The sequence below is a fragment of the Lepus europaeus genome, chromosome 19 (assembly GCF_033115175.1).
Source record: "Lepus europaeus isolate LE1 chromosome 19, mLepTim1.pri, whole genome shotgun sequence".
In the NCBI taxonomy this organism is placed as follows: domain Eukaryota; kingdom Metazoa; phylum Chordata; class Mammalia; order Lagomorpha; family Leporidae; genus Lepus; species Lepus europaeus.
The window spans coordinates 11,321,273-11,341,078 of record NC_084845.1 but is presented as its reverse complement, the minus strand read 5'-3'; the positions used below and the strand labels follow the sequence as shown (position 1 = coordinate 11,341,078).

General features: G+C 54.7%; 1 protein-coding gene across 2 annotated transcripts in view; it reads left to right on the top strand.

Moving 5' to 3' along the window:
- Positions 1-19,806, top strand: part of AXL (AXL receptor tyrosine kinase) — a 30,021-nt gene that overhangs the window by 6,498 nt on the left and 3,717 nt on the right. The window contains exons 7-19 of one of the 2 annotated variants that reach the window (XM_062177039.1): positions 3,879-4,089; positions 4,377-4,516; positions 5,178-5,328; positions 5,511-5,537; positions 8,469-8,601; positions 8,851-8,942; positions 11,680-11,775; positions 11,888-11,965; positions 13,907-13,999; positions 14,367-14,488; positions 15,027-15,136; positions 18,414-18,573; positions 19,307-19,443. In XM_062177039.1, coding sequence (XP_062033023.1) covers positions 3,879-4,089; positions 4,377-4,516; positions 5,178-5,328; positions 5,511-5,537; positions 8,469-8,601; positions 8,851-8,942; positions 11,680-11,775; positions 11,888-11,965; positions 13,907-13,999; positions 14,367-14,488; positions 15,027-15,136; positions 18,414-18,573; positions 19,307-19,443 — 1,550 coding nt within the window. The remainder of the gene's footprint in view (positions 1-3,878; positions 4,090-4,376; positions 4,517-5,177; positions 5,329-5,510; positions 5,538-8,468; positions 8,602-8,850; positions 8,943-11,679; positions 11,776-11,887; positions 11,966-13,906; positions 14,000-14,366; positions 14,489-15,026; positions 15,137-18,413; positions 18,574-19,306; positions 19,444-19,806) is intronic. The other variant, XM_062177040.1, reaches the window with a different exon arrangement.

Below are 19,806 nucleotides of genomic sequence, written 5' to 3'. Positions count from 1 at the left end.
CTACAGGCCTCAGTTCTCTCATTTGTAAAATGGGCACAGTGGCAGCATCGATCTGATAAATTTGTTGTGAAAAATCATTGAGAGAATGCAAATAACCAACTGGAACTTAGGAAATGCATCATTAGCTGTTTTCATTATTGTTAGTATTTAATGGTATTAACTCTGACCAGATTTGAGACAGCAGGGCCGGGAGCTCTGTGTCACTATAAGGTACCCACTGCCCTGTGTATCTCCCATCTCATCCCTCTGGGTCATCCCCCACTGGGCTGTGGGCTCCAAGGTCACTGACTCCTCATTATTGCCCACCACAGGGCCAGACATGTATGGGGCATATTTTCTACAAGAATACATGACAGGAGCTGGCATGGGCCCAGGGGTTAAGCCACCCCTTGTGATGCTGGAATCCCATATTGGAGCACCAGTTCAAGTCCCAGCTGCTCTGCTTCCAATTCAGCTCTCTGCTAATGCACCTGGGAAGGCAGCAGAGGACGGCTCAAGTACTTGGCCCCTGCACCCATGTGGGAGACCTGGATGGTGTTCCAGGCTCCCGACCTGGCTGTTGTGGCCAACTGGGGAGTGAACCAACAGATGGAAAGCTCTCTTTGTCTCTCTGACATTCACTCACACACTCTCGCCATCTCTCTGTCTCTCTGCCTTCGAAATAAATGCATCGTTTTTAAAAAATAAAAGAACAGTGCATGACAAGTGAGATGGGCTAGACCCACTCTCCACATTAAGTTGCCCCTACTCTATTTTAATTTTATTAATTTATTTTTACTTGAAAGGCAGAGAGACATAAAAAGGGAGAGACAGGGATAGATAGACAGAGGTAAGTCGTCTATCTGTAGGTTCACTCCCCAAATGCCCACAACAGCCACGGCTAATCCAGGCTGAATCCAGGAGCCCAGAACCTAATCTGTGTCTCCTACGTGAGTGTCAAGGACCCAAGCACTGGGGCCATCCTCTGCTGACTCCCAGGGTATTGGCAGGAAGCTGGAGGTGGAGCTAGGACTCGAACTCAAGTACTCTGACATAGGACACGAGTGTCCCAAGCAGTGTCAAAGCCCTGCTCTGACTCAAAAAAAAAAAAAAAGAAGAAGAAGAAGAAGGAAAGAAAAGAAAAAAAAAAAAAGCCAGATGTATAAAAAATAAAGAGAGAGAGAGGGAGAGAAAGCAAGCGAGCGAGCAAGCCAGATGTGTACATCCAGGGCCTCTGGAGTTCTCTGAGATTTGGAAGTTAGAGCGGGCCAGTGTCTGTGACAGACAATGTCAGCGGTCGGCTTCGGTCGCATGTCAGCTGCGGGCCGGGCCCTGTGTGCAGCTGTACTCACTCCCCCTCACGCGTGGCCCCACCTGTTTTTCAGATGAAAGAAACTAAGCTCAGTAATTTGCAGCTTGCCCAAGGTCACAGCCAAGAAGTGGCAGACATAGGATTCAAACCCTGGTCTCACCAAACCCAAGGGTGCACCTGTCTTCCTTGGACACTGTTCTAGAGCCAATGCTTAACTAAACAGGTGCTACCTTTCTTACGCTTCCGTGCCCTGGGTATTTTAACCCTAGCAGGGGGTGCTAGTAACTTCCCTGTTTTCCAGGTGAAGAACTGGGGCCCAGAGAGGGGAAGTGGCTGCCCACCCGACCCCTACCATGGCCAGAAGGGCAAAGCTGAGGTTCAATCCCAGAGGCCAGCCTGACTTGGGAGACCTCAGATGCCGGTTCAGGCCCCATCCATCAAGTGTCCCCAAGAAAGCAGAAGTGTGTCATCTTCCGTCTCCAGATCTCACTTCCTGCTGTGCTCTGGCTGGGGCTAAAGGGCTCCAGCAGGAAGGTCACAGCCATCCCAGGCAAAAGAGAAGTGGGAGTGGGCACAGGCCCACTGTCTGCACCCACCTGCCCTCTGCCCTGGAAGAGGTTCCTCTTCTCATCTGTCACTGTGGGTGGGAGAGCAGGCAGGAGGACAGCCTCAACCCCTCCTGTGATGCACCACGCACATCCACCCCTCCATGGCTCTCCGGGGGTGGTGTATCTCTCCACGTAGGAGCTGTGTCACTTTGGTGATGTTGGGAAAGCTGCTGAACCTCTCAGAGCCTTGACTTCACTCATAAAATAGCAATGAGAAAGGAAACTGGCCCCATAGGGTGAAAAGTCAGTGAGTTCATTGGAGCTTGGCGCATCCTTGGCACGGGAGAGGTGTTAGCTGTTGGTGCCACAAGGTGCAAGCATTGTGTCCTTAAACTCTACACCCTGACGAGTAGGGAGGCCTGTTTTCTGGAGACAGAAACTGAGAAAAGTCAAGATGTTCACCGTAGGTCACACAGCAGATAACATCCAAGCTGGACCCAGACACGAGGAGCCCACACTGTTTGAGGTCTCCAGGCTGAAAGTGAGGCCCTGAGCAGCAGCAGTGCTGAGATGTGTGCCCGGGAGTTGTGTGTGATCATGGCGTGGGGCTCTGTGGCAGGGCTGTGCAAATGTGTGCCCCGACTGTGGCCCCGACCCGACCGTGGCATTATGGGGGACCAGGCAGGTGCTGCCATGCAGGGGAGTGCAGAAGTTGACACTTGTTGCCAGGTGACTTCTGTCGCACAAAAACATCCTGGAGGAACATGCAGTATGCCTGGGCAGTCTTCTAAACCCGCGTGTGCGCCAATTCAGCCACCCTGTAAAGCAGAGCCACTGTTGTCCGCCCATTTTACAGATGAGGAAACCGAGGCACAGAGCCAGGGAGTGGGAGAGTCTGGATTGAGCCCAGGCCCTTCAGCTCTAAGTTATACCACCTCTGCATTGCTGAGAGCTTTTAACGCTTTGATTGATGCTCTTGCTGTAAATAGAGCCTTGGGGACAGAATGGGGTTCACACCCCAGGGTCAGGAGTGACAAACCGATGATGTTGGACAAGTAATTCCATCTCTCTGGGCCTCAGTGACCTCACCTGCATGACGGAGATAAGCATGGAGCTACCTCAGTGCCAGGGTTAAAGGAATTCAGATTTGTGAACACTGCTCAGTGCACGCCAGATGTGTTCTTATGCTTGCAAGGATTCTATGAAGTCTTTGGTGTACACCTAGATGGTTTCACCTGCAGAGTTGTCCACGTAACCAGCCTCCAAATCAAAATGCAGCTCCTGGGACTGGTGTTACGGCACAGTGAGTTATAGCATTCTGTGGCAGAGTGCTGATGCCAGTCCCAGCTGCTCGGCTTCCAATCCAGTCCCCTGCTCATGCACCTGGGAAGGCAGCGGAAGATGGCTCAAGTGCTCGGGCCCTGTCACCCATGTGGGAGACCCAGATGGAGCTCTGGGCTCCTGGCTTCAGCCTGGACCAGCTCCAGCCTTGCAGCCATGTGGGGAGTGAACCAGCAGCTGGAAGACCTCTCTGTGTGTCACTCTTTCAAATGAGTAAATAAAGCTTTGAAGAAAAACAGACACATGAACAAGCACAGACCCTTCCCAAGCCCCAGGAAGGCCCCTCGGCTCCTAGAGAGGAGCGCTCTGCGGGCTTCTGCTGTGGGAGGTGGCCTTTGCCTGCGGGGCGGCTCATAGCGCTGGGGTCTCAGAGGCTCCTGCTTTGTTTGGTGTTGCAGTTGTGACCATCATGCTATTCATCGTCGTTACTACGACCGAGGCCGAACGCCTGCCGTGCACCTGGCATTCCCGGGTGTCCACAACATGTACATTTTCAACAACCCCGTGGGCATTTGCCCCTCTAAGCCCCCTTCTCCAGATGGGGAAACTGAGGCTCGGAGAGGAACAAGAGTCTTGCCAGAGGAGGTGGCCTTTGTGATGATACAGCCAAGGTTGGGTGGTCACACCAGGGCTGCGACAGCTGAGAGCTGTGTGACGGCGTGCTTTTCCTGTCCTCACACCCTTCCCTCTCTTCCCAGGCAGTGCTGTCAGATGATGGGGTGGGCCTCTGGCCGGGACAGCCCGACCCCCCAGAGGAGCCCCTCACCTTGCAAGCAGCCGTGCCCCCTCACCATCTGCGGCTGGGCAGCCTCTATCCTCACACCTCTTACCACATCCGGGTGTCGTGCACCAGCAGCCAGGGCCCCTCACCCTGGACCCACTGGCTGCCCGTGGAGACGCCGGAGGGAGGTAAGTGGGCTGGGCAGGGAGATGTTGCCCACTGCCCTGCTGGAGCTGTGTGCCTCTCCCACCTTTACCCCGTCCCTCTCATTGCGTCCCCAGCCTCTCAACCCTGTCCATGGCATCGATCGCCTCTCCCCCACCCCACCCCCACCCCCACCCCCATGCTTCTGTTCACAGGAGGCCTGCAGGGTTGCCACGTGCCTGCCCTTTGCACCATGCCTAACTTCCTGGGAATGGGGGAGGGGGTCAGGAAGCAATGGGGATATCAGCTTCCCTTCTTCCCTGTCCTCCAGTGCCCCTGGGCCCCCCCGAGAACGTTAGCGCTGTGCGGAACGGAAGCCAGGCCCTCGTGCGTTGGCAAGAGCCAAAGGCACCCCTGCAGGGCACCCTGCTAGGATACCGGCTGGCGTATCGAAGCCAGGACACCCCCGAGGTGGGTGCTGCTGGCTGGGGTGGGGCAGGGTGGCTGGAGAAGGGATTCGGAGAGGAGATGGAAGACATAGAAAATTGTCCAGGTGGGGTGGCATTCAGTCACTCACACCTCCGGGAGCACATTCTGGGGAGGTTGAGTGCTCCGGGGAGGGGTTAGGGAACGATTCTCTGTGAACCTCTGTGAAAGCGTTTCAGGAGACACCTGCTGCCTACGACAGTTCTGCAGTTCTGTCAGAGACGGTGGTGCAGCATCTTGAGGAAGGGGGGCTCTTCTGATGACTGCAGAGCTGCTCCGTGGGTTTGGAGTAGCCTGGGCTGGAGAGCTAGGCAGGAGGTCTGGAGGGGACAGAGTTCCAGCTGAGAAGGCGAGACGGCTTCTTCAGCAAACCTTCCCTGAGCAGTGCTGGGTGCCGAGCGCCGTGCTAAGGAGTTTGGGGTCACCTCAGGGAAGGAGACAGGCGAGGCTCTTGCCCTGGTGCCGTCTCCCACTGGGCCTGTGGATGGAGAAGTGAAAAGGAAAGGGGTGGGGGGGGGGCAGATGTAGGGGAGGAGGGGCTGGAGGATGAGGGCTCTGGGAAAGAGGCGGGGTTGAGGCTGAGGCCGAGGGCGGAGGTGAGTTATGGGCCTGGCCTTCTACCCTCGTGCCCCTCTGGACCACCTAGGTGCTAATGGACATAGGGCTCAAGCGAGAAGTGACCCTGGAGCTGCGGGGAGACAGGCCTGTGCCCAACCTGACGGTGTGTGTGGCAGCCTACACGGCTGCTGGGGATGGGCCCTGGAGCCTCCCCGTGCCCTTGGAGCCCTGGCGTCCAGGTAACTCCAGAGCCATGCTCAGCCCCCTCCTGCAGTACCCTTGTCCCTCCTTGCCACTCCTGACCTGCACCCTGTTCTGTTCCTACCCCAAAGCTTCCTAGGGGCATCTCTGACTCCTTCACTGGGCCACACCAGCCTTGCCCTCTCTGAGCACGTCTCCCCTCTGTCCTTTCTCCTCGCAGGGCAAGGACAGCCAGTCCACCAGCTGGGTAAGGGCTTTGGCACCTCCTCTCTTCCCTTCCTCTCCTCCACACCCAAGGAGGGTCCCATTAGCATGCACGTGCCCTTTGCACATCTTCATGTTTCTCAAATTCATCATTCCTGTCCTCTACTTCTTGGGTTTGTGTGGCCCTTGATGGAGGTGCCTAGAATTGCCCAGCGTAAGTAGGTCCTTAGTGAATGGTACATGGGTGGGTGAGTCAGTGATGGATGGATGGATGAGTCAGTGGATGAGTGGAGGGATGGAGGGGGGTGGATGAGTATATGGATTGATGAATGGTTGGTGGGTGGGTGTCTGGATGGATAGGTAAATGGTGAGTGGACGGATAGATGAGTGTGTGGATAGATGAATAGATGGGTGAGTGGGTCAGTGGATGGATGGATAGATGGATGGATGGGTGAGTGGGTCACTGGATGGATGGATAGATAGATGAATGGATGAGTGGATGGATAGATGGATGTATGGATAGATGGATGGATGGGTGGGTGGGTCAGTGGATGGATGGATGGATGGATGGATGAGTGGATGGATAGATGATGTATGGATAGATGAATAGATGGGTGGGTGGGTCAGTGGATGGATGGATGGATGAGTGGATGGATGGGTGGATGTATGGATAGATGAATAGATGGGTGAGTGGGTCAGTGGATGGATGGATGGATGGATGGATGGATGAGTGGACGGATAGATGGATGTATGGATAGATGGATGGATGGGTGGGTGGGTCAGTGGATGGATGGATAGATGGATGGATGGATGAGTGGACGGATAGATGGATGTATGGATAGATGGATGGATGGGTGAGTGGGTCAGTGGATGAATGGATAGATGGATGGATGGATGAGTGGACGGATAGATGGATGTATGGATAGATGGATGGATGGATGAGTGGGTCAGTGGATGGATGGATAGATGGATGGATGGGTGGGTGGACGGATAGATGGATGGATGGATGGGTGGATGGATGGGTGGGTGGGTCAGTGGATGGATGGATGGGTGGGTGGGTGGGTGGATATTCAAAGGGTGCATGGGTAGATGGATATATGGATAGAAGAATGGTGGGTCAATGGATAGATGGATGGATGGGTAGGTGGATGAGGCATGCTCACATCTGTTCCTCTCAAGTAGTTCCCCAACAGTTCTCAACTTCTCCTCCTACACCCGTCGTACCCTCCTAGCACCATCTCAGTCCACCTCTTGCAACTCAACCCACTACCCTCAGTACTCCTCACATGTCTCCTTTCTTCACAAAAGCATTCCACACTCATCCCACCTTCCTGTCGTGCACATCCCTTTGTATTCCTTCATTCCTCTCACACGCCTCCCAAACCTACGACACACACACGGAGTTCTCACTCACAAGCTCTGCACACCATGTACACACTCACACCACCCATTGCAGACACCAAGAAACTTCCGGTCCACGCTAGCCTACACCCTACAGCTCTCCTTGCTCACTCCTCAGACAACGTTTCTCACCCCTCACCAGTCCCAGCCCACTACACACTCTGTGCACTGTTACGCCTGCCCCATCTGCACCCCCTTCCCATGCAACCCACACCCCTCGCCTGCCCTAGTGACTTCCTTTACCTGTTCATGTGCACTTCTCTCACCCTGAACATCATCGCCTTCAAAATCATCGCCTGCTCCCAGTGTCTAAACCTCCCTTCTGTGCACAGCAGTCCTGCACTGTGTACACTCACCGGGCCCCTTGCACAGGTGTCTCGTCCTCCTCTCTGCTTTATGAGAAGGCTTTCAGGCGTGGGTGTCTTGGCTCAGCAAGTAAAGCTACCACTTAGGACACCCACATTCCATATAGGAGCGCCAGTTCCAGTCCTGGCTGCTCTGCTTCTGATCCAGCTTCCAGCTGATGCATCCTGGGAAGCAGAAGGTGATGGCTCAAGTACTAGGGCTCCTGCCTCCCATGTGGGAGACCCAGATGGAATTTCCCGGGCTCCTGGCTTCAGCCTGGCCCAGCCCTCACAATTGTGGGCATTTAGGAAGTGAACCAGCAGATAGAAGATTTCTCTCTCCCTCCCCCCCACCCCCGCCATTCAGATGAAAGTAAATAAACACTTTTTTACCATAGCAACCTTTCATAGTCATTACACCAGACAGCATTACACCAAAGACATGCGTTGGTCCTTTGTCCATCAGTTTTGCACTCCTTGCACAAGCCTCACCCACCATCCTGTGTTCTCTTCCCTACTCACCTGTTTTTCCACACTCAGCGCCACCCACCTTGCACAATTATCACACACACCTACTCTACTTGAAATTTATTCCCACCCATCCCAGTACTCCTTGGACACTCACAACTCATCCTGCACAGTCATCAGATATTCATCCTGCTCTTCAAAGATTTATTTATTTGGAAGACAGAGAGAGAAAGAGAGAGAGAGCATGTGTGCTTCCATCTGCTGGTTCACTCCCCAGATAGCCACAACAGCCAGGTCTGGGCTAGTCTGAAGCTAGGAATCAGGAATTCCATCTGGGTCTCCCATGTGGATGGCAAAACCCAAGCACTTGCACTGTCTTCTGCTGCTTCCCAGGCATATTCTCCGGGAGCTGGATCAGAAGCAGAGTAGCCCAGACTCAAACCAGTGCTCTGACTTGGGATGCTGGTTTCGCAAGCAGCAGCTGGACCTGCTGCACCATCACACCATCCCCTCATTCTGCTCTCAACTCGACGTTCCTACACTTCTCACGTTCCTTCTGCTTTAACACACACTCCTATCACATCCGTCGCATGCCCTGCCTGACCCTGCCCAGTGTCCGTGGATACACAATTGCACCCCTCATCAAATACACCCACACCTCCTTCTGCGCCTCATGCCTCCCTCCCACATCACCCCCCGGGGGTCCCAGGGAGCTGAATCCAGGGCCTCCGCCATGATCTGTCCCCCATACCCTCTGACAGTGAGTGAACCCCCAGCTCCCGCCTTCTCATGGCCCTGGTGGTATGTACTGCTGGGAGCAGTTGTGGCCGCTGCTTGCGTCCTCATCTTGGCCCTCTTCCTTGTCCACCGGCGGAAGAAGGAGACTCGCTATGGGTGAGCTGGGGAGGCTTATGTGGCCTGGGATGGAGAGGCTGGAGGCAAAGAGACCAGTGAGGAGGCTGTGCAGGAAGAGAGGCGACCCAGAATCAGGATGAGAGCAAGAGGGTCTGGGGAACGATTGGAAGGTGGAAGGGAGCAGCCCAAGACTCACTCAGCAGCACTGGAGGAGAGGGCAGGCAGGACTGGGGGCTGGGCTGGTGCTCACGGTTCTTTCCTGCCTTCCCCTTCTCCCCATCCCTCCAGAGAGGTGTTTGAGCCAACAGTGGAGCGGGGCGAGCTGGTGGTCAGATACCGGGTCCGCAAGTCCTACAGTCGCCGGACTACTGAAGCTACCTGTAAGTGAACCCCACGGCTCCCTGACCAGGTCTGGGGCTAACACGTGTAGAGAATCTGTAGACGCATGAGACACTCATTTCTGAAGGCCTTGGAACACCAGGAATTAGGTCCACAGGCCCCAGAAACAACAGAATTGTGGAACCACTCAGAGCTTTAGAACAGTAGAACCTCAGACATGGTCAGTGTCAGGGTGATGATAGGGGTGACAGCGATGGCAACAATGACACTGACATGAGGTGATGATGATGATGGTGAGGAGCTGAGATCAGAGGATGGGGAGGGTGGCGATGAGAATATTCTGAGCATTCCACCCCTTGACTTCACTGAATCCTCACAAGAACACGAGAGGTGGGTGCTGGTTGGCACCTGTAAAATGAAGATGAGAAAGCTGGGGCAGAGAGCGGTGACTTGCACATAGCTTTTACACAGGTATGTAACATTTTGGATAACCAAGATTTAAACCCAGACAGTTTTGCTCTGAAGTGTAAACTTACTTTTATTTGAAAGAAAGCAAGAGACCAAGCTCTTTCTTCTGCTGGTTTACTCTGCAAAAACCAAGGCTGGGTGAGGTCAAAGCCAGAAGCCTGGAACTCAGTGCGAGTGCCCTACGTAGGTGGTAGGACCCAAGTACTTGGGCCAGCACTGACTGCCTTCCAGGATGTGCATCAGCAGGAAGCTAGAGCCCAGAGCAGAGCTGGGACCTGAGCCCAAGCCCTCCGGTCTGGGATGCAGGTGTCCCAAAAGGTGTCTTAACCACTGCTCCAAGGGCCGGCCCATGCTCTTAACTGCCTCTAGGAATTACAGAATGTTCAAGAGATAGAATCAGTCTTGGCCTGAAAGATCACAGGCTCAGTACTATAGACCATATGGGTGCTGGTTCAAGTCCTGGCCGCTCCACTTCTTTTTTTTTTTTTTTTTTTTTTGGCAGGCAGAGTTAGTCAGTGAGAGAGAAAGATAGAGAGAAAGGTCTTCCTTCTGTTGGTTTACCCCCCAAATGGCCGCTACGGCCGGCACGCTGCACCGATCCAAAGCCAGGAGCCAGGTGCCTCCTCCTGGTCTCCCATGTGGGTACAGGGCCCAAGCACTTGGGTCATCCTCCACTGCCTCCCTGGGCCACAGCAGAGAGCTGGCTTGGAAGAGGAGCAGCCAGGACAGAACCAGCGTCCCAACCGGGACTAGAACCCGGGGTACCGGTGCCGCAGGCAGAGGATTAGCCTAGTGAGCTGTGGTGCCTGTTCCACTTCTGATCCAGCTCCCTGCTATTGTGCCTGGGAAAGCAGTGGAAGATGGCCCAAGTGCTTGTGCCCCTGCACTCACATGGGAGACCTAGATAAAGTTCCTGGCTTCTAGCTTCGGCCTGGCCTGGCCCTGGCCATTGCAGCCATTTGGGGAGTGAACCAGTGGATGGGAGATCCGATCTCTATCTTCCCCCCTCCACTGCCCAGCCTCCGCCTCTGCCTCTCCTTCTCTGTAACTCTGACTTTCAAATAAATAAATAAATCTTTAAAAAAAATCATAGAATCGTTAAACCATAGGTTCTGCTGGTGGACTGTAGGCTCATGGATGGTCCCAGCTGAGGAGGGTCCTTCAAAGCCACTCTGTCAAATAGCCTCATTTTTCCAGTTGGGGAAACTGAAATTCAGAAGGAAAAGGGACAGAGTGAGGTCCTCCTGGCGCACAGGGAGGACACTGCCATGGCCCCCGGGGGACATTTGGGAAGGGCTGGGAAAGACATTTGTGTAAGAGAAGGAATAAGCAGCAGGGAGGTCACAGCGACCTTGTGGAGTAACCAACAGCCGCAGTTCTGAGAGTGTGATCTGGGTCCCCTGGGGTCCCCAAGACATTTTGCAGGGGGCCGTGAGGTCAAAACTATTTTCATCGTAAGAAAAGATCGCATTTGTCCTTTTGCACTCTTAGAATCATTCAGTAGAGTTTTCTAGAAACTCCCTGACCTGAGATGATGTCACCAGTGACTCTGATGATTGACGGAACACGTGCTCTTGTATGCTTGTGGTTTAAAATGCTATCCATCCTGGGTTTCAGCACAAAAAAAAGCAAAACAAACAAACAAAAAACTACCTATTTCTATTTTGAATACCAGAAATACTGATATAAACATATAACCCACACTAGTACAGGGGCCCTGAGATCGGTAAGTTTGGGAACTCTTACTGTATAGCAATGAAAATGAATAAATCACAGTGACACACAGCTTTGATATAGCAATAATCACAGGCATAATGCTGAGTGAAAGAAACCAGACACAGAAGAGCATGTGCCGGGTGATTCCATGTCTGTAACATTCACCAGTGAAACAGCTGACCAACCCACTGTAAGAGAAGTCAACAAAGGGCAGGCCATGTCTTTTCCTTGTCCTGGCTGCTGGTTATGACGTTGTGTTTGGTTTGTGAAAATCCACCGAGCAGTGCATGCATGATGTGTGCAAGTTACACCTCAGTAAGAAGAAATATTTTTAACAAGAATTGCAGGGCACTGACCATCAGGGTGCCCACTGGAGCAAGTTCGTGTGCCCGACTTTAACCTTGTAGTTGCTGCCTTGGAGGAAGGTTTGGGAGTCCAGGGGTGTAGCTGGGGTGAGGGTGGGGAGGCACTCCGGGCAGCGTCAGATGTTGAACCAGCACAGAAGTAGTGTAGGACGTCAGCAGTGGGCAGAGGCCTGCTGACGAGCCTCCCTGAGTGTCGGCCCTGCTCCCTGACTGTCCACCCTCCATGCAGTGAACAGCCTGGGCATCAGTGAAGACCTGAAGGAGAAGCTGCGGGACGTGATGGTGGACCGGCACAAGGTGGCCCTGGGGAAGACCTTGGGAGAAGGTGAGGCCCCCCAGCCCACACGTACCCTCCTCCGTCCCCGCCTGCACCTCACTGCAGGAAATGCAGTCCCCGTGGGCCCCTGAGGCCAAAGTCTCCCTTGGGCTGTGCACAGGAGAGTTTGGAGCCGTGATGGAGGGTCAGCTCAACCAGGATGACTCCATCCTCAAGGTGGCTGTGAAGACGATGAAGAGTGAGTCTGTGCGCGCGTGTGCACGTGTGGGACCCCAGCCCCAACCCAGGAATGGTAATGGCAGATTGGCCACAGTGTAGCACCTCGGTGTTAAATAGAAAAGGGAGCCATGCCAGGTGTTTGAACAGAAGGAACTGAATACAGGCGCTCACCACATAACAGGAAGTCTCTTCCACCCCTAGCTGTGAACAGCAGAGGGAGGAAGTGAAGGCATCAGACCTGTGGCCAGGGGTGCCCGGTGGAAGTTGGGACCACAGAGTTAGGGGCTGCCCGTGGGCGCCAGACGCACGGAGGAGACACAGCTCCGTGAAGGTAGAGAAGGTGAAATATCCTGCCTTCTCCCCGCCTCCCCCACCACTGCCCATCTCCCATAATGCCAGCCCTTGGCAAACCCCTACAGGAAACCAGCAGGCAAAGGAGCCTGGGAAATGTAGTTTTCAAGGAGCACAACCCACCCCCTGATACAGCAGAGTGGGGGAGGTCTAGGGAGGCACGCTGGCCGTCACTAAGCAGCTGCAGGATCCAGGAACGTGACTTCCCCTCTCTGAGCTTCCTTCTCGTCCTCTGGAAGAATGGATCGGGATGTCCCTGCCTCCTGGGGCTGTTGCGAGACAAAGCAGGGAATGCTGGGGTGGCAGATAGTTCTTGCAGTTAACCACAGCTAGCCATTTACGTCATCAGAAAGGTGGGAGCCAGTCCAGGGCCACACAGCACAGGAAGTCCAGCTCCAAGTCCTTTTTACGCAAAGAAGGAAAAGCATAGAGGGTCAGGCTGGGGCTGGAGTTGGGGGAGGAATGGCTCCTTTCTGACTTACAGGGATTAAGGCGTGGGCTAGGGCGTCATCATCACTCACTCATTCATTCATCACTGAGCACTTCCTGTGCACCAGGGGAAAAAAATGGGTATTTATGTACTTAAAAGGCAGCATGACAGAGAGATCTTCCATCTGCTGTTTTACTCCCCACGAGGCCAAAAATGGCTGAAGCTGGACCTGACTAAAGCTAGGAGCCCAGAGCTGAAGAGTTTCATCCAGGGCTCCCACATGGGTGGCGGGGGCCCAAATACTGGGTCATCATCTGTTGCTGTCCCAGGCACGTTAGCAGGGAGCTGGACCAGAAGTGGAGCTGCCGGCACGGGAACCTGCCTCCATATGGGATGCTGGTGTCAAAAGCGGCGACTTGAGCCTCTGCAGCCCTGGCCCCAGGTTACGTTCTTGACCTGGGTTTGAGCCACAGCTGTGAAACCTTAGGCAGGTCACCTTGCCCCTCCAAGTCAGAGAGTCCTGAACTGTAAAATGGGACAGCATTAACCCTGGGAGTCCCAGAGCAATTGGAAAACTTTGGGAGGCAGCCTGGAGTGAGAGTGAGTACCCAGACCCCAGGCTGCCTGGGGTTGAGTTCTGCCTGTTCCACCTTGCAGCTCTGGGCACCCTTGGGCACATTCCTTTTCATACCTTGGTTTCCTCCTCTTTAAATGAGGATGAGGGGCCAGGGCTGTGGTGCAGTGGGTTCATCTGCCAACTGCGATGCATCCCATATGAGCGCCAGTGCACATCCTGGCTTCTCCACTTCTGATCCAGCTCCCTGCTAGTGCTCCTGGGAAAGCAGCAGAAGATGGTCCAAGTGCTTGGGCCCCTGCCACCCACATGGGAGGCCCAGATGGAGGTCCAGGCTCCTGGAGTCTGCCTCGCCCAGCCCCAGTTGCACCCATTTGGCAGTGGATGGAAGATCACTCTCTTGCACATCTCTCTGTCACTCCGCCTTTCAAACAAATAAAATGAATATTTAAACTAATTAAATTAAATGAGGAGAACTGTGGTCACACCTCGTAGACTACAGCACTTAATCGTGTGTGATGAAGGTGGAGATGATGATGATGGAGAGGCGGGGGAGGGAAGGAGTCCTCACTCCTGGCCTCACCCACCTTCCTCTCCGCCCCAAGTCGCCATCTGCACCAGGTCAGAGCTGGAGGACTTCCTGAGCGAAGCCGTCTGCATGAAGGAATTTGACCACCCCAACGTCATGAAGCTGCTTGGTGAGTGGGGGAATCCAGGGGCCCCACGACGATGGTGACGACGTGAAGGCACTGGGAAGATCAAACCCCCAGGCTCCCGGCTCCCCCACTCCTCCTCTCCTCCAGGGTCAGCAAACTCCGCCCCCTTCTCTCCCTTGCCTTGGAATGCGACCTCTGACCCTTTCCAGAAATAGCTGAGGTCCCCAGGGGGGCTCCGGAAACATCCCTGGGAACTCTGCTGGAAGTGGCTTCTCTAAAACTCTGTCCCTGTCCCTCCCCGCCCCGGCCCCCAGCAACAGAGAGAGAGAGGCAGGGCTGGGGTCTGGCTGGGAGGGTGCCGGCCTCCCCTCAGTCCAGCTGGAGTGATGGGGCTGCCTGGGGGGCTCAGGCGTCTGTTTCCAGGGTTCTGAACGAGAAGGCTTCCCGGCACCTGTGGTCATCTTACCTTTCATGAAACACGGAGACTTACACAGCTTCCTCCTGTACTCGCGGCTTGGGGACCAGCCGATGGTGAGGGGTGTTTAATCATGGCCGCGCTCCGTGAGCGCACACCAGGCACCAGCACTGTCCAGACACTGGCGGGATTGTGGGGCCTGAGCGCTTGCTCCCACGGAGCTTGCCGTGCAACGGTGGGGGTGGGACGGTGGGACAGGGCGCTCAGCAAGCTGACCGCTGCGTGAACCAGGCAGCTCCCAGGGAGACTGATAGGTTTTTTGTGGATGGGGGGAGGCTGTGACCTTGAAGGAGGCACCAGCTGGGGGGCCTCTGGGAGATTCCGGCGGGAGAGGTCACAGCATGGACCAAGGTGGAAACAGGCTTGGTGTGTGTGCTGGCCAGAAAAGAGGCCCTGGCTGGGTGTCAGTCAAGGGCAAGGAGAGTGGGAGATGGAGTCAGAGAGGAAGGCAGAGCAGATTATCTGGGGCCTCGGAGGTTGCGGAAAGGGGCTGGGCCTCGTTCTCAGGGCCATGGGAAGAGAGCAGGCAGAGACTGGAGGAGGCGGGGACTCAGGATCCGCTCATCTCTGCTTGGCCCTGCCTTGGCCCTGCAGTTCCTCCCCACGCAGATGCTGGTGAAGTTCATGACAGACATCGCCAGTGGCATGGAGTACCTGAGTACCAAGAGGTTCATACACCGGGACCTGGCTGCCAGGAACTGCATGTGAGTGTCAAGCCAGGATGCCCCCTCAGGGAAGGTGGAACCCAGGACTGGGGTCGAAAGTTCAACAGGGGAGTCTGGGAAGGCTTCCCGGAAGAGGAGGAGAGAGAAGGGACAAGAGGGGAGGCTTGGTGTGCAGCATGAGGTGAGCAGAGGGGCGGAGGTGACCAAGGGAAGCCTCCTCTATGCCCCTCCACCTCTGCCTTGCCTGTGGCTGTCCTTCGGGAAGGGCCACGTTAGATAAGGGGGCCAGAATCGCCACCAGCGGACTAGCGGAATACAGGCCACAGCAGCCGCCCAGGGGAGCGGGGCGGGGGGACAGGACCACAGACTTAGAGTATTAGGTTCAGTACAACTTCAGACTCATCGAAAGCAGGCCTGGGAAGAACACTTTGACAAGGGGTAACCATGTACACAGCTCTCGGGAATCTGAAAATGGGTATTCCTCTCCCGCACACGTGGACCATGGTCATGGGCCATCTTTATAAGGCACAAAATCAAACAAAAGTAAGCCTCGCTGTTGGAGGAGAAGAGTGCTTACCCCGGCAGGGGGCCTCAACCTAAGGGGAGCACCAGGGGGCAGGTAATGTTTCCTTCCTCTAGTGTTTATACTTTAAAAAGTCGGTGCATGTTTTAGCTTCACTAGAATACACCCTCGGGCAGCTCAGCCAGTTGTTACACGTGTCTGGCCGCTGTGCTGCTTGGGACACCTGCATTCCAAATCGGAGTGCTTCGCTCCAGCCCCGGCTCCACTTCTGACTCCAGCTTCCTGCCAGCGTGCCCTGGGAGGCAGCAGGCAATGGCTCAGATACTTGGGTCCTTGCCACCCACAGGGAAGACCTGGCTCCTGGCTTTGACTTGACCCAACCCTGGCTGAATGTTGCAGGCTTTTGGAGAGTGAATCAACAGATGGAAGATCTCTCTTTCTCTCCCCCACCTTCAAATAAAATGGGGGCGGGGAAAGTAAACTCCAACTTGCTCCTTTGTGTCCTTCTCAAGCATGAACTGCTGTTCTGACTTCTGTCACATCACTATTTTTGTCTGTCTTTTTTTTTTTTATTATTTATTTAAGTCAGAGTTACACAGAAAGAGAAGGAGAGGCAGAGAGAGAGAGAGAGAGAGAGGGAGGGAGGGAGGGAGGTCTTCCATCCACTGGTGCACTCCCCAGTTGGCCACAACAGCTGGAGCTGCAGTGATCTGAAGCCAGGAGCCAGGAGCTTCTTCTGAGTCTCCCATGCGGGTGCAGGGGCCCAAGGACTTGAGTCATCTTCCACTGCTTTCCCAGGCCATAGCAGAGAGATGGATCAGAAGTGGAGCAGCTGGGACTCGAACTGGTGCCCATACGGGATGCTGGCGCTGCAGGTGGCGGCTTTACTCGCTACGCCCCAGCGCCGGCCCCTCATCTGTTCTTAGATGTCATTTAACTGCAGCCACGCAGTCTGTACCCCTTGTGTCAGGCTTCTCTGGTGAGTGTGATCTTCTGGGATTGTTCCGTGTTGGCATGTGTAATTCGTAGGTTTTTCATTTTCTTTGCTGTGTAGTATTCTACTGTATGAATGTTCTATGGGTGTTTTTTCTTCTTTAAGTTTTAGTTTTATTTACTTGAAAGGTGGGGACTGGTGTGCTGGCACGGCAGGTTAAGTTCCCATTGTCAAACACTGGTTCAACTCCCCAATGCTCCACTTCTGATCCAGCTTCCTGCTAACACACCTGAGAAAGCAACAGAAGATGGCCCAAGCACTTGGACCCCTGCCACCCATGTAGGACACCCGGATGGAGATCCAGGCTCTTGGCTTTGACCTCTCCAAGCCCCAGTTGTTACAGCTGTTTGGGGAGTGAACTAGTGGATAGAAGATTTCTCTCTCTCTCTCTCTCTCTCCCTCTTTTTCCTTCCCTCTCCTCCCTCTCCCTCTCCTCTCTGTGTGTCACTCTGCCTTTTAAATAAAAATAAAAATGAATCTTTAAAAAATGTTTCTTGAAAGAGAGATAGAGAGCTCTCCCATCAGTGCTGCAACAGACAGGGCTGGGCCAGGCTGAAGCCAAGAGCTGGGAGTTCCATCTGGGTCTCCCATGTGGGTGGCAAGGATAAACTTACTTTGGCCATTATCTCTGCACATTAGCAGAAAGTGGGATCAAAAGCAGAGCTGAGAGTTGAACCCAGGCACTGGGATATGGGATGCAGCATAACTGGAGGCAGCTTAGCCACTGTGCCCGATGCCTGGCTGTGGATGTTGCTGCTGCTTCTTATTTTTTATTTATTTTTTTTGTTTTGTTTTTTTGTTTTGTTTTGACAGGCAGAGTGGATAGTGAGAGAGAGAAAGAGAGAAAGGTCTTCCTTTTTGCCGTTGGTTCACCCTCCAATGGCCGCTGCAGCCGGCGCATCTCGCTGATCTGAAGCCAGGAGCCAGGTGCTTCTCCTGGTCTCCCATGCGGGTGCAGGGCCCAAGGACTTGGGCCATCCTCCACTGCCTTCCCGGGCCATAGCAGAGAGCTGGCCTGGAAGAGGGGCAACCGGGATAGAATCCGGCACCCCAACTGGGGTGCCGGCGCTGCAAGGCAGAGGATTAGCCTATTAAGCCACGGCGCCAGCCCTTATTTTTTATTTTTTAAAGATTTATTTATTTATTTGAAAGGCAGAGTTAGAGAGAGGCAGAGGCAGAGAGAGAGAGAGAGAGAGAGATCTTCCATCCTCTGGTTCACTCCACAGATGGCCACAACAGCTGATCCAAAGCCAGGAGCCAGGAGCCTCTTCTGGGTCTCCCACGTGGGTGCAGGGGCCCAAGGACTTGGGCCATCTTCTACTGCTTTCCCAGGCCGTAGCAGAGAGCTGGATCGGTGGTGGAGCAGCTGGGACTCGAACCAATGCCCATATGGATGCCAGCACTGCAGGCAGAGGCTTTTCCCGTTACGCCACAGTGCTGGCCCCTGGGTGTTGCTTCTTCATGTGGGTGCTGGATACATAGGTGTGTCCATGGACACACAGGGAGCCGTTCACTGAGGGTTTGACATTGTATATCTGCTGTCCGCCAAGAAAACTTTTAAAGTCAGGAACCTAGGAAGGACTTTAGAATCTGTCAACAAACACCAGAGTCAGGCAGGCTGGGAAGGAAACAAGAAGTCAAGCAGTTCCTTCCTGGACTAGGGCAAGGGTCCAGGCGAGAGCTTCCTCACCCTGACAGAGGACAGTGTGGGTAGGCAGTGGAGCCCTGTGAGAGCCAGGCAGGCTTCCTGGTGGAGGTGGCTGGGGCCTGGAGCCTGTTCCTCTCCCCCATTCCGGCAGGCTGAACGAGAACATGTCCGTGTGTGTGGCCGACTTTGGGCTTTCCAAGAAGATCTACAACGGGGACTACTACCGCCAGGGCCGCATTGCCAAGATGCCCGTCAAGTGGATCGCAATCGAGAGCCTGGCTGACCGCGTCTACACCAGCAAGAGCGACGTGGTATGTGTGCAGGGCTGGCGTGAACAGGCAGGGCCTGGCCATCACACACGCGCCTGGGCAGCTATGGGTGCATGGCTCGCTGTGTGGGGCGGCATGGGTGTCTGAGTGGTGGTGTGTACATGGGGATACACAGACACACACGTGCACAGCAGCAGTGTGGATCTTACAGGTTAGGAGAAGCAGCAATGACCAGCACGCATGTGCCTGCACCTGCAGTGTGTCCAGCAGTGTGGAGGGTGACAGTTGAGATCATGTGTCCAGGAAGCATGTAGGTGTGTGCCTGGATAAGCATGCGCGTGCATCCACAAAAATGACCTGTGTGTGTGTGTAACTGGGGAAAGAATAGCAGAGAGCTGGATTGGAAGTGGAGCATCCAGGACTCGAACCGGCGCCCATATGGGATGCCAGCAATGCAGGCGGCAGCTTTACCCGCTATGCCATAGCGCCGGCCCCAGGAAAGAATTTCTATAAATACTTGTGATGCACCAGTAGGTGGCTGGGAACATGTGTACATGAGAGGGACTGTGCCTGTGAACCTGTGTGTTGGGGGTGTCTCTGTGAGTGCCCATGAACCTGCGTGTTGGGGACTCTGTGAACCCGTGTGTTGGGGGTCTCTGCTGTGCCTGTGAACCTATGTGTTGGGGGTGGTTTCTGTGTTGTGCCCGTGAACCTACGTGTTGGGGGTCTCTTATGCTGCAGAGCCCCTCTAATCCCCTCCCTCTGCCTCCCATAGTGGTCCTTTGGGGTGACCATGTGGGAGATCGCCACCCGCGGTCAGACGCCGTACCCAGGCGTGGAGAACAGCGAGATTTACGACTACCTGCGCCAGGGAAACCGCCTGAAGCAGCCTGCGGACTGTCTGGATGGACTGTGAGGACCCCTGGGACTCCCCCTACACAGCCTTAAATGCACTGCACGCCCCTGAGCACCCCATGTGGCCCGGACATCCCCAGGACCCTTAAGACGTGTGTGCAGCGCTCAGCGTGTGGAGCGGCCCTCCTGCCCCTCTCCAGTACTCTGGAAGGACCATTAGGAGCCAATGGGGAGCCAATTAGCTAAGGGTACATAGTGTGCAGGCTGGATTGGGCCCCCCAGCTGTGTGTCCTTGGGCAGTGAGTGACCAACTGCACAACCTCACCCGGTGGCCCTGAGCACCCCACTCTCCTCCCAGGTACTCCTCGGCACCCAGGATACCGCAGAGGCTCTCGGCTTGGGTTACTGAACCTCTGCCAG